Source organism: Myotis myotis, unplaced genomic scaffold (genome assembly GCF_014108235.1).
Source record: "Myotis myotis isolate mMyoMyo1 unplaced genomic scaffold, mMyoMyo1.p scaffold_m19_p_7, whole genome shotgun sequence".
Taxonomy (NCBI): Eukaryota; Metazoa; Chordata; class Mammalia; order Chiroptera; family Vespertilionidae; genus Myotis; species Myotis myotis.
In genome coordinates this window covers 85579386-85592482 of record NW_023416379.1, presented here as the reverse complement: position 1 = coordinate 85592482, position 13097 = coordinate 85579386, and the positions used below count along the sequence as shown (strand labels likewise).

Sequence of the window (13097 nt, the reverse complement as noted above, 5' to 3'; positions counted from 1 at the left end):
ACCTTTATTAAAATAAGCTTTGTGAAAACAGGAATCTTGATTTATGTAATATAAATCCAAGTGCTTATACAGCATGAAAGGAAATACATAACCAGCTCAACAGACATCAGGGCAAGAGAAAGGGAACAGAAGAGAGGAAGAAGAAAAAAAATGGTTTTCATCAAGAATAGAGATTATTAAAGAGTGTGTTTTGCCCAGCCTTGATGGGAGTTAGAGAAATCTAGGGAGTCTTGAGGGAAAAGCAGCAAGACCTATTTTTAATGATGGAAAACAGACAAGAGGAGTGAAGACAGGAATGCACTGAATGGGAGACACACAACTTAAAAAAAAACAACAATTTTTTAATATATAAAGTATATAGAAGGAAAAAGAAAAACCTGGTCTATCATTCCACAGCACCAAAAAACACTTCCTGACATAAATATTACATATTTTATATGTGTGTGTACATGTTTTGTGTATAGAATATTTTATTTTATATAAATGCATTTCATGGTCAGAATGTTTGAAACAAAAAAGATACAAAATAAAAAGTGAAAGCATCCCTCTTCCAAAAGCAACCTTTTTTGGTTAATGTTTCTGCTTCCTTACAGAATAAAATTGGCAGCTTGATGTAGTTTTGATGAGGTGACAAGATGATGTTGAGCCATAAAGGGTTGAATTATTCCTTCAGCCAAATCAGAGAGATCTGGAGTTTGACCAACTAACTTCAACATGCCTATAAAATCTGGCTGGAAGGAGAAAGGGAGTCATCTGAAAATCAGAGTCCCCAAAGCCTTTTATTGCTAACTCTAAGGTCAGTTTACCCCCATTTCCCATCCTCAATTTTTCTTCTAGGAGTTTCAGGGCCAGTGTGTCCCCCTTCTGGCCTGGCACCACTATTCCAGAATGCTATTGAAATGAAGGGGTCACTGGCAGCCTTGACATGCACTCATTGTAATAGACAGTGCTTTGTATACAAAGATCCAGTACAGAAGCAAGAGGACAGACAGCTGGCTTGTGCAGTACTAAGCATCCAACAAATACAATCAATGTATAGCTTTTACCCACTTATAAATTGCTAAGTATTAATAATCAGTTAATAAAAAATAGTTACTATTACCACATTGCTTCTATTTTTTTAAAATCCTACCCGAGGACTGTTTTGTTTGTTTTCATTGATTCTAGAGAGAGGAAGGGAAAGGGAGAGGAAGAGAACATGTATGGGAAAGAAACATTGATTGGTTACGCGCCCCAACAGGGAATCAGCCCACAACCCTTCGGTGCACAGGACAATGCTCTAACCACCGAGTAACATCGGCCAGGGCCCCACACTGACTTTTTAAATGAACTTTTATTGCGCACTCTTTTGTGCCAGGCAACTATGCACTGTAAATACAATGGTAAAAAACAGTAAGCAATGACAGACTACTTTGGGGAGTTTGTAATCCAGTTGAGGGGAAGAGAGGCAATATGAATCAAAGAAACACATAAATGTCAAATTACAATCACATTAAGTGCTACAATGAAAATGTACATGGTCTTTTGAAAATGTTTAAGGGTTGAGGGCAAATCAGGATGGTGATTTTTTTTTTAATGTATTGGCTGATTTTAGAGAGAGAAAAGCAGTGAGAAATATCAATTCGTTGCTCTATCTATCTATGCACCCACTGGTTGAGTCTTGTATGTGCCGTCACTGGGGACTAAAATCAGGACAATGCTCCAACCAACTGAGCTACCCAGCCAGGGCAGTGATTTTTTTTTTTTTTTAAGGGCAAAAGATTTTCATTGTAAGTTCAACAGCTTGGCTTATCAATGAATATTGTCACTGTATGCATTTTTTTTATTTAAAATTACGTAAACATTATTGCAAAATTAAACTCCACATAGAAGAAATGTGCTCACAACCCCAAACAATTTTCATTTGTCCATTTTCTCAAAAAACTGTTAATAAATGAAAATCTTGCTCATTAGATTCTCATCCTGGTCTTGGTTGGTAAGCTTTGTTGAAGTGAGAACCAAGTTTTAGGGATGTATTTTTAAAACCCCACCTCACTTCCTTTTTATGCCATTTCCTCTCTGAACTCACCTCTACCCTTTAAAATATAAATACTTAACGTCCCCATTGGATGTCTGTATACTGTAACTCCAACCCCCACTCCAACCCTAAATACACACACACCTCTCCCCATTCTTCCTCAGTCCCTGAACCTGGTAATCTGGTAAATGGGCATATGTTCCGTCATGCTTTACTACCAAAACATGAGATAACTTTTTTACTTTTTAGATTTTTTTAAAGAGATGGAGTGGCATGAGGTAAAGTGGGAATACTTAATAGAAAGGTTATTAAGAGTATTATGTGCCCTAGAAAACTGTGGTACATCTCCACGATGGAATACTATGCTGCTCTAAAAAGGAAGGAACTCTTACCATTTGCAACGTCATGGATGGAACTGGAGAGCATTATGCTAAGTGAAATAAGCCAGTCAATGAAGGAAAAATACCACATGATCTCACTCGTTCATGGATAATAGAGACCATTATAAACTTTTGAACAATAATAGATACAGAGGCAGAGCTGCCTCAAACAGATTGTCAAACTGCAGCGGGAAGGCCGGGGAGGGTTGGGGGGCAGGAGGTAGGGGGGTAAGAGATCAACTAAAGGACTTGTATACATGCATATAAGCATAACCAATGGACATAAGACACTGGGGGATAGGGGAGGCTAGGGGACTGTCTAGGGCGGGGGGATAAAATGGACACATATGTAATACCCTTTGTAATACTTTAAGCAATAAAAAAAAAAAAGAGTATTATGTGCCCTGAAGCTAGCTGTGAATAGGAGAAAGATGGCTTATAAAACAGGAGGTCTCCATTCACAAAACCAAGGGAAATTTTTAGAGAGTTATTTATACAACTTAGGTAAAAATTAAGTGTTTGACCAAATTTAAACCTAACTGCTCAATTGTTCTCACAGTTGAGAGGATCCAATAAAAACTGCTTCTGATGTTTGCAGAAATTTAAAAGTTATATTCCATAAGCCACATGTTAAGATTAGGGACACTCCCTGTGTGTGCCTTTGTCTACTAAGGTAAAAATGTATTCCATACCATGATGGTACTGAAACTCTAGGACAGTGGTTCTCAACCTTCCTAATGCCGCGACCCTTTAATACAGTTCCTCATGTTGTGGTGACCCCCAACCATAAAATTATTTTCGTTGCTACTTCATAACTCTAATTTTGCTACTGTTATGAATCATAATGTAAATATCTGATATGCAGGATGTATTTAGGCGATCCCTGTGAAAGGGTCGTTCAACCCCCAAAGGGGTCGCGACCCACAGGTTGAGAACCGCTGCTCTAGAAGCTAGTGACTGGGTTAGAGTTCTGCCCTTTCTTTCACATGGCTTCTCTGGATGGGCTTCAAAGCAGATCCCATTGACTAGAGGAAGCCAGCAACACTTCCTGCCCAGACCACAGAATCCTAAAAGCTCTCCCTCTGCTGGTTTCAAGGCAGATATGAAGAATACTGTTGCTTCAGCTGTTATAAGGAGCATTATTCTAGAAAAACTTTGAGAATGGCAGATGCCTTTAGCATAAAGCTTTAAGTTATCAAGAGAGTATAAGAGGAGTTGCTCAAAGTACTCCAGTCCCAGCTACTTGAATTAGTTCTGCCCTTCCTAAATTTTGCTTCTCTTCCCTTCCTTTCCCTTCCCTTCCCAAGTGGTCCCCTCCTGACCTGGAAAAACATTCTACCTCCCTCAGAGATGAAGTGAGGTTAGGAGTATATTCTGGATAGGATTAACCCCACGTCACTCTTTCTCTAAACTTACCCACCTTTCCCCAAAGGGTGGTGGAACTTACTAAGGGATCAGTGCTGAAAATCAGTAACAATTGGCATTTTAAACTTTTATTTTCTCTGAAGATAGCTGTTCATAGCTAGCCTTCTGAATCAGTCTGGTTTCCAGGCCAGAAAAGTGCATTGAATTCAGGCTTCAGCCTAAAAAAGCAGCCCTAAACAACTATTCAGGAGGTCTGACCAGTGTACACATTTGGTGCTGAGATGGAGATAATCTTCATCTTAAAGAAGGGGGGAGGGGGCTCCCTGTGGCATCATGAGGTGAAGTAACATGTCCCAAATCATAGCAAGGCAAATGGCTGAGGAACATTAAAGAACCTAAAATCTGTGCCCTTTCCACCACATGAAGACAGGCCAAGACAACTTCGAAATAAATATTAGTCAAGGCTCTAGAAAAAGCAGATAGTCCCCCAAACTCAAAGTAGGGATTCTACAGCTCTGCACACAAGGAAATAGGGACAAAAAGAATTCTTAAGAAAAAAGATTAGCAACTTTGCATTATTTTTGAAAGTTGGGGTAGGGGAGGTTGGGGGAGAACAAGACTCTGAAGCCTCTGTTGAGAGTTTATAGACGGCTGACAACTGATGTTAGAATACCTGAGGACCAAGCTCCCTGATTCCCAAGAGCACTCTCAGCAAGAACATGAGTGTTCTTGGGGAAGCTCAGTTCCCAGAGGAGCATAGGGAGAGTCAACACAAGGTTATATAAAAAGTTTCACAAGTTTTGGAAGATGCCAAAACTAGACCACTGTCCACTATTTACTACCCATCTAGGCAGCACTGGAGCACAGACTATAATCTAACAATCTGACATAAAGAAAGCCCTAAAAAACTGGAGGGAGTATAGAAAATAGAGCAGTGGGGATTCATTGCGTTAGTTTTCCTGTGGATGTCAAATGTGTGTGGTTTCAAAACAAAAATCCAGAAAGAAACATGAGATTAACACATTTATTCCAAGTAATTAACACATTAAAAATAAAGTTAAACTTGTCCAAGCCAACTCATAAATTCTTTAATCTTTTGAACAAAATGTACAACCCAAAACATCACACTATGGTGGAAATAACTTGGGAGAGGTAGAGAAAGGAATACATATGGGTTGTGGAACAGAGAATAAATCCAATCCCAGAACAAGTTTCAGATCTTCTACCTCTTCAGAACAGAAATGACTGCTACGCAATTTAACACAAAGTATTACTGCATCACAATACAATAAACAAAGGCCATTTTCTAAATAAAAGTGACCCTAAAAGCATATCTGCTTCTGGCACTGAGCTATGAATAAGCCTTACCGATTTGTCGTCTTCCAAAAGTGAGCCTGCTAGATTTTCTTCCGTGTTTACTGAGGCCATTTCCAAACAGGTTTGTGAGTTAGTAGGACCATTTCAAGCAAAAGCAACAGAATGAGGAGAGTATGGGGGTTGACATGCCACAAGGAAGTAAACAGTAAACAAACTTAAGGCAGGCCCATCCAAATGGAAGCCTAATAGAGGAACAATCTTTCCTTCATCAGTTTTCCATTTCTGTAGGCTTTCTTGTGTTTCTCCCAGAGACCCATCAAGCTGCCCAGAAAATTGGGTGGGGATACAACACAGCAATTGGAGAAGTCAGTTCTTCCTCCTCCCCCACATTTCAGAAATGGCAGAGTCAAAGGCAAAAATATAATCAAAGCACACTATGTGGTAAGCCAGATAGACATTTGATTTTAATGACAAAGTAGGAGAAAATAAATTGGCAAAAAATTTTAACAGAAAATACTTTTTTACAGATATGTATAGAAATTATGATTGCTTTGTCTGATATCTTAGGGAGAAAGGGAAAGGAGGAAAGGAGGTAAATATTTTTTTCTTCCATGAACATTTAGATGCTGACTGCACATCATGGTGTAGGTTCCAGATGAGATAGCCAAATAGTCCTGGATCATTTGGGCACTGGATTTCTAGAAGTCAATTTGATTCATCCACAAGCAGCTCTGGATATTTACTAGTTGTGAACACTGGATTCTGTGTTGTTCTGGATGGCATCAACTGCAGCTTCTCGTGCAAGTATTTCCTGAGTGACAATATTTCCTCCAACTACCTGATCCCTTGTAGAGGACTGGGAAGCCAAAGATTTTACCAAATTCAAAGGGTTTTCATTATCTTCATCTACTTGAGGAACTGCTACCCCTGTGATGGATGCATTCACTATTTCTGGCTGTAGTGGTACCATCTCTAAGGAACTACACTCAGAAGGGTCACCTGGCATAGAGAGATGAGAACATAACTTCTCTTTCTGAACTCCAGATGTCCGTGCGACAAAGTCAACAAGGTCTGGAAGGCAAGGAGATGGCCCAAGGCCTGTGGGGTTTGTTTCTGATTCCAAACAGAGCGAACCTTGTTTCTCTAATTGAGAAGTTCCTTCTACTTCCTCAGGCATCATTCCTCCTGCTAACAGGTCAAGGGCCTGATGTGTCCCCTCTAGACTCCCCAAGCCAAAGTCAACATTTTCTATAGGATGTCCAGTTTTCAAAATGTTGGGAGTGATCCTCCCACTTCTGGGATTAGATGAGGTTTGTTCACCCTCTGCTTCAAAGTTAAGCACCGGGTTTTGGGGAGAATCTAATGGAAACTCAGAAAAGGATTGGATTGGTTCAAAGTCAGTGAGAAGTGGGGCATTACATCCTATAGTTGACAAAGTATTTTCTTCATACAATTTCTGAGACAGGGCAGTTGGGGATCTATGTGCTGGGTCTCCTTGAGTATTGCAGAAATCAACACCCAAATCCCCCAGGTTCCCGAGGGCAGCAAGCTTTTCTACTTTCAAGTCTGTAACTTCTAAGTCTTCTAAGGCCTTGCTCTCTACTGTCACTGTTAATTGTGGGTGAATATCTCGTAGCTCCAGGGCATCTGCTTCTGGTTTCTCCTGGCTCTCCCCGGTCTCTGGCTTCTTGTTCTCATCCCAACCAGCCAGTTCACAAATCAATTTACCCTGAAAATCTTTCGATCTTTCTCTCTTGAATTTGAGACTTCTGTACCTTGAAGCTCTAGAAGATGATTCTGGAGTTGAATTTTCTAGGCACTCACTACCAGTTGAAACTCCTTGCTCCTGTGCACAATCTGTTATATATGTATCTGATCTGGCTGGGGACTGAAGAAGCAATTCTGGAGTAGAAATTTTCACAGTTGTGTCTTGTGGGTTCTGGAGTAAAGACCTAACTTTCGGTGGAAATGAGTCTATTTTTGCCTTTGTGGAAGAGAGAGTCTGTGCACTCAATTCAATCACTACTTTACTCTGAGTTTCACTTCCTATCATCAATTTCTTGGAGTGTTCCATCTTTTTGTCAGTCATTTGCAATTTGTGCTGTTCTATTTTCCCCTCCCACATGTATCTGTTCCTATGATTCAAATTAGAATCCTCTATATTATTGGGCCCAACACTGATGCCTATTCCCTTTTCTACCATCCTCTCAGAGAGCTTTGCTCCCCTTTCTTTTAGTTCAGTGTTTGCCTCTATCTGACTTTCTCCACAGTCCTTAGATTGGTGAAGCTCTTGGCTTTCCTCATCCATGTTACCAGATTTCATAAGATGGGTTTCTACCAATTTCTGAGATTCCATGATTTTACAGTGTTTATCTGACAGCCTAGGGGCTGGCTCTACACCTGGTGGCCCTGGCTCTCCCAGGTCAACCTCAATTTTTCCCTCTGGAGCTATATCCCTATTAGTGACACCCTGGAAGGAGCTAGAAGTCCACAAAGCCAAAGTGTCTGTCTTTGGGGTAATAGTTTCATAAGGCTTGCTTTGACACAACCTTGTCAGAGGCTGTAGGAAGCCAAAGCTGCTGCCTCTGCTTTTTGAGCCTACAACGGACCATTTCCCTAGGGACACCGGAGTTTTTGCAATGGGTTTTTTAGGGTTTCCAAATGAAGGAGCAGAAACCAAACTTCTATCTCGAGGCAACTCCTCTTGGGATGCACTGCTGTTCAAAGTAGAAGTGGAAAAGGTGTCTGAACTTTCGGCTTTAGAAAAGTTGTTATTTTCCCCATTGGCCAATGGACCACCACTCAGCTTAGTCTCAGGGCCCCCCTTTCCACCACTACTGTAGAATATGTCATACAGGTCCTTAGCATTGGCTGTGGCTAAGCATGAATTTCGCTTTTCCAATTTTTTGGCTTGTTCACTGAACACACTTGAGAGGGGAGGTGGTGGACGCACTAACACAGAGAATAGGGTCTGGTCCCGGTCACTCTCACTCACCCCAGGAGCTGTCTCATCTGAAGGAATGGCAGTTGGCTGTGCTGAGACCATGATGGCTGCCGGCAACACTGGATTCAAAATGTTAGGACCCAGCAAGCCAGGGCTGAGAGTGTGAGATACAGTTGGGTTTGATTTTACTGGAGCCAAAACAGACTTTGCTTGAGCAGAAGGAGCAGTTGCAGCTGGATGAGGTATAACTGGGGGTGGTGGGGGTGGGGGTGGAGGAGGTGGTGGTGGAGGTGGAAGCATTTGTTCAGGTATATGGGATGGCTCATTCTTTTCAGCCAGCATCATTTTTTCCTCTGGAGACCCTTTTAGAATCACTTCTTCCCCTCCAAATGCTTTGGAGATGATATCAGGAGGCAAGAGGAGATCAGATGAAGATTCTTTAACCACTGGCAGAGGTTTAGCAGTGGTTCCAGAGGACTTGATGGATAGAAAGGTGTTAAGAGGAGCTGGCTTGCTGACTGTGGCTAACCCTGACTTACGGAGAACTGTGGATGGAATAGGCAGGTTGGGTCGGATCTTAGTCTGGGTTGAAGTTGTCACAACAGGCATCCAAGGGCTAGTATGTGCAACAACAGTTTTCCCAGATAGCTTGATTTTGATGGGCTTTGCCTTCCCAGCTTCAGTTTTGCCATCCTCTTTGTCCTTACTGCTTTCCACGGTCTCTTCCTTGGGCATACTTTGGGCCACTGAACTTTTTTCCTCCTCTTTTTCTGGCTTCTTCCAGCTGAATTTTCCAAAAGAGGAAGATGCTGGTGATTCTTTCTTTACTTCTTCTTTTAATTGTAGTTTAATGCTACCCTTCCTCTTGTTTTCAGCCTTTCCAGGGGAGTTACTGTCCTCAGAGAGTTGGTCCTCTAATTCCTCAAAGACCTTGTCATCTTCCTTTACATCTTTCATGATCTTTGCCTTTTTTTCTTTTTTCTCTTCCTTTGGTTTTTCAGTAAGTTTGCGCTTTAGCTCACTCTGACGTCGGCGTTCTGTCTCTAGGACCACAGCCAAGCCAGCTTGGTGGTCCAGATTCCGCCGCTCCTCATATAATGGGTTTTCAACGACATATTTCTGGGAAGAGAAAAGATAAAGGCTCAACAACTGGTCTAAATACTATAAGAGAGAAAATCTTGACCCCACTAATCCCTAGACATCATCTTCCTCAAGGATATAGATGGTTCTATCAGGTCAGCATCTCTCATTAGAATTGAGAATTTCCTAGTGATCATATGGAATTTGAAGTGTTAATGATTTTTTTCTGGCTCTCAACTTGTTTGACAAAGGCAAAAGGATTACTGCAGAAAGTGGGAAACTCCACAGGCAATTACAGAAACCAACCTTATATTTCTCATTGTGTTGGTGACCCTTCACATGTTGCTCTCCAGAAATTGAATCCCCCAAAAATTCCTCACAGAGCTGGCAGTAATATCCAGTGATGGGAATCAGAAACTCAGAGCCTGGAGGAAGTGGAAGAAAGTCAAGAAACTAAGTTATTTCCACCCAGGATGACAGCAACCAAGGGAAATCCCACTTCCCCTTTACAGTAAAATGTTAATATACAGAGGACCTTACCCACTTTGAGTAAGTAGCAGTATTTAGATGAATTTCAATGGCACAGTCTTTTCAACTTAAAGCTTGAACTCAGGATCTATGCCTTCTACCTCTTGGGAACATTAATTGGTATATTCAGGAGTTTCCTGTGCCAGACACATTTCTATTGCCAATTCTTCTCAAACTCCAACCAGCACTAAGTATTTTAGGAGATTGAAAAACTATACTCCCAAACAGTTAGCCTAGTACCATCTGTATGAGGATCTGTCATATTGGTATTAATTACTCAGAAATCATCAACCTCCTTCAGATCTAAAGGATGTAGCAGCATTGACTACTTATGAAGGAATGAAATCGAGAAATTTAAAGATAAAGAAACTTTCTATTTCTCATTTTACTCCCTTACCAATGACCATTCAAAAATATAACTTAGCTGAAAAGGCAGTTAAATTATTGCACCTTATTGTTCTTTTTCATCTGGATTCCAAATAAGTAAGATTTTAGTGCATAATCCAGTGACAAAGTAAATTATATTTTTAAGTGGTCTACATGTTTAATATCAGTTAGATTTTTGGCCATTTGGATAGGGAGCATTCTTGTCTAACACAGTTCTATATTTCTTCATGACTTAGTAGACTGCTTTACACGCAGAAGGCAGTCTTACAGTTTTATCAAAAGTATTTATGTCTCACCCTATGCTGCTTCCTAACACTTTAGTTCAGGGATACCTCCTTGGCTGAATATAAGGAAATCACAAAAATGGTAGAGAGGAAACATACCTTTTGCAGGAACAGTTATCTTGTCAGTGCGCTTTACAGCATCTTGCTTGGCCTCATTCTGGGTCTTTGAAGCCCAAGGTCTGTTGTAGGGATCCAATGTCTATTTGCAAGAGGCAGAGGTGCTCACACAACAGCACTAAAAACTCAATGACCCGCTTTTCTTTTTCTTTCTCCCCACACACCAGGGGGGACCAGACGTCCCCAGCTACCCACCCCCACCCGCTCTGCCAACTGTTTAAATGGAAATCACCTGTGGAAAAGGTAAACAAATGTTAGAGCAAGTACCAGCAATGGATAAAATGAAACAAATAATCAGGTACTCAAGGAATCAAAAGAGACTGAAGCCTCACTTACACTTGTCATGGTGTTTAGTTACAGGCAGGTCCCCTAGACTGAGCTCTGGGGATGGTGTCTCCTTTGCTGGTATCTCTTGGCTCTTCATATTGGGGCTCCTGCCCATATGAGAATGTTTCATTTGCCAGCTTTGTAATGCAGATGGGGGTATAGAAGTTTGAGGGGAAGATGGGTGAGAGTAGAAATAACAGAGGACAGAGTACCTACCTGTGCGTGCTTCTTATTGTGCATATGGGTGAAGAAGTCAAACATGGTCCCACAGATGGTGTTGCAGTCCTTGCACCAGTGATTGCCAGCATCATAATACTCATAGGCAGCAATGGGCTGATCAAATTGCTTAGTAGTTGGCTGGAGGCTCTCTGCAGGCTTGGGGCTCTTAGTACAAGAATTCTCATTGTTTACCTTTGATTCCTACAGGGGAAAAAAACCCTGCACTTAGAAGAATTCAAGGTAGTCTAGATCTGTCTTCTCTCAGAAAAGAGGTCGACTATCACAATTATAGAAATAGGCCTGTATGATCATATTTCCAGTACCTAAAGCTCCATAAACTGGGGTAAAGTCCACAAGAAGTCTGTAAGGCTCAAACATAACTAATTAGACTCCATAATGCTATCTCCTCATGGAGAATAAATCACAATGGCAATATATTTACTTATATATCCTACATCATCTAGAAGAATACTCAAGATTATTGGAATGCTGGCTGCCTCTTGGAAGGGGAAGTAGAGAAAAAGAATAGATAAGAATCTTTTTATTGTATACCCGTTGGTAAATGTTGAAAGTGTTATCTATGCAATTAAATAAACAGTTAAATTTAAAAATCATAATGACAACTATGCAGGGAAGAAAACCCAAATGGAAAAGGTAATTGACAGGTTACGCAAATGCAGAGAATAGATGACAGTCAACTCACTTATCACAGATGCTTACTGGTATGGAACACTGGAGAGAGCAGGGCTGATGTTGTACACAAAGCAGATAGTAGTCTATGTGGGATGACAACAGAATCTGGGTAAAATATCTTTTTAAAAAATATATATTTTTATTTATTTCAGAGAAGAAGGGAGAGGGAGAGAGATAGAAACATCAATGATGAGACAGAATCACTAAATGGCTGTCTCCTGCACATCCCCAACTGGGGATTGAGCCCACAAACCAGGCATGTGACCTTGACTGGAATTTAACCCAGGACCCTTCAGTCTGTAGGCCAACGCTCTATCTACTGAGACAAACCTGCTAGGGCTGGGTAAAATAGTTCTAACCACCTAAAATACCACTATTGGTATTATATACCACCAATTTAACATCTCTCAGTTAACATGAATCCTCTTTTAAAATATATCACTCCCAAACATTAAGTTATCAATAATAAATATTTTAGTATAAATTCATTTGTCAGTAAGCTGAGAACAAGACACTTAGGAAATAAGAATTTTGGTTAATGTTGGGGAGTGAGGAAAAGAAAAAAGATAATTTTGGAGCCTGACCAGCGTGGTTCAGTAGTTGAGTGTCGACCTATGAACCAGGAGGTCGTGGTTCAATTCCCAGTGAGAGCATACGCCTGGGTTGCAGGCTCAATCCCCAGTGTGGGTCATGCAGGAGGCAGCCAATCAGTGAGTGATTCTCTCTCATCACTGATGTTTGTATCTTTCTCTCCCTCTTCCTTCTCTGAAATCTATAAAAAAAATATACATATACACATATATATATACACATATATACATATATATGTGTGTATATATATGTATGTGTGTGTGTGTATATATATATATATATATATATATATATATATAAATAAATTTTTTTTTTTTTTGAAGATAATTTTGGAACACAGAATGGGTTAAGTATTCATGCAGTTCCATAGTGGACAAGATCAGGGAACTTGTCACCTATAATACTGACTGGTGGGAAAAGGACAGGATTGAGAAACGAAAGCAATTAGCACGCCAAAGATAATCTTTCCCTACTAGAGTATTATTTGAGAGTCACTAGAGAAATCACACCCAGCAGGTAAGGGTTGGGCATATGCATACATTGCTGGTGAGTATTAACTGGCACCATCTTTCTGGAAGATAATCTAGAAATATATATTACATACCTCAAATTCTTTATACTCTTTGACCCGGCAATTTTACTCCTTGACATTTATTTTATTTTTAAAATATATATATTTTTATTGATTTCAGAGAGGAAGGAAGAGGGAGAGAGAGCTAGAAACATCCATGATGAGAGAGAATCATGGATCAGCTGCCTCCTGCAAGTCCCCCACTGGGGATCGAGCCCACAACCCAGGCATGTGCCCTTGACTAGAAATAAACCTGGGACCTTTCAGTTAGCAGGCC

General features: G+C 40.6%; 1 protein-coding gene across 4 annotated transcripts in view; it reads right to left on the bottom strand.

The window, feature by feature from the left end:
• Positions 1-4772: 4772 nt before the first annotated feature.
• ZNF318 (zinc finger protein 318) overlaps positions 4773-13097 on the bottom strand; it is a 32931-nt gene continuing 24606 nt past the window's right edge. Inside the window, exons 7-10 of one of the 4 annotated variants that reach the window (XM_036316928.1) lie at positions 10963-11166; positions 10402-10501; positions 9410-9528; positions 4773-9142 (exon numbers count right to left, since the gene is read on the bottom strand). In XM_036316928.1, the coding sequence (XP_036172821.1) occupies positions 5822-9142; positions 9410-9528; positions 10402-10501; positions 10963-11166 (3744 nt within the window). In that variant the 3' untranslated portion in view covers positions 4773-5821. Of the gene's footprint in view, positions 9143-9409; positions 9529-10401; positions 10652-10755; positions 11167-13097 lie in introns of those variants that run through there. The other 3 variants (XR_004968789.1, XR_004968788.1, XM_036316929.1) reach the window with 3 other exon arrangements.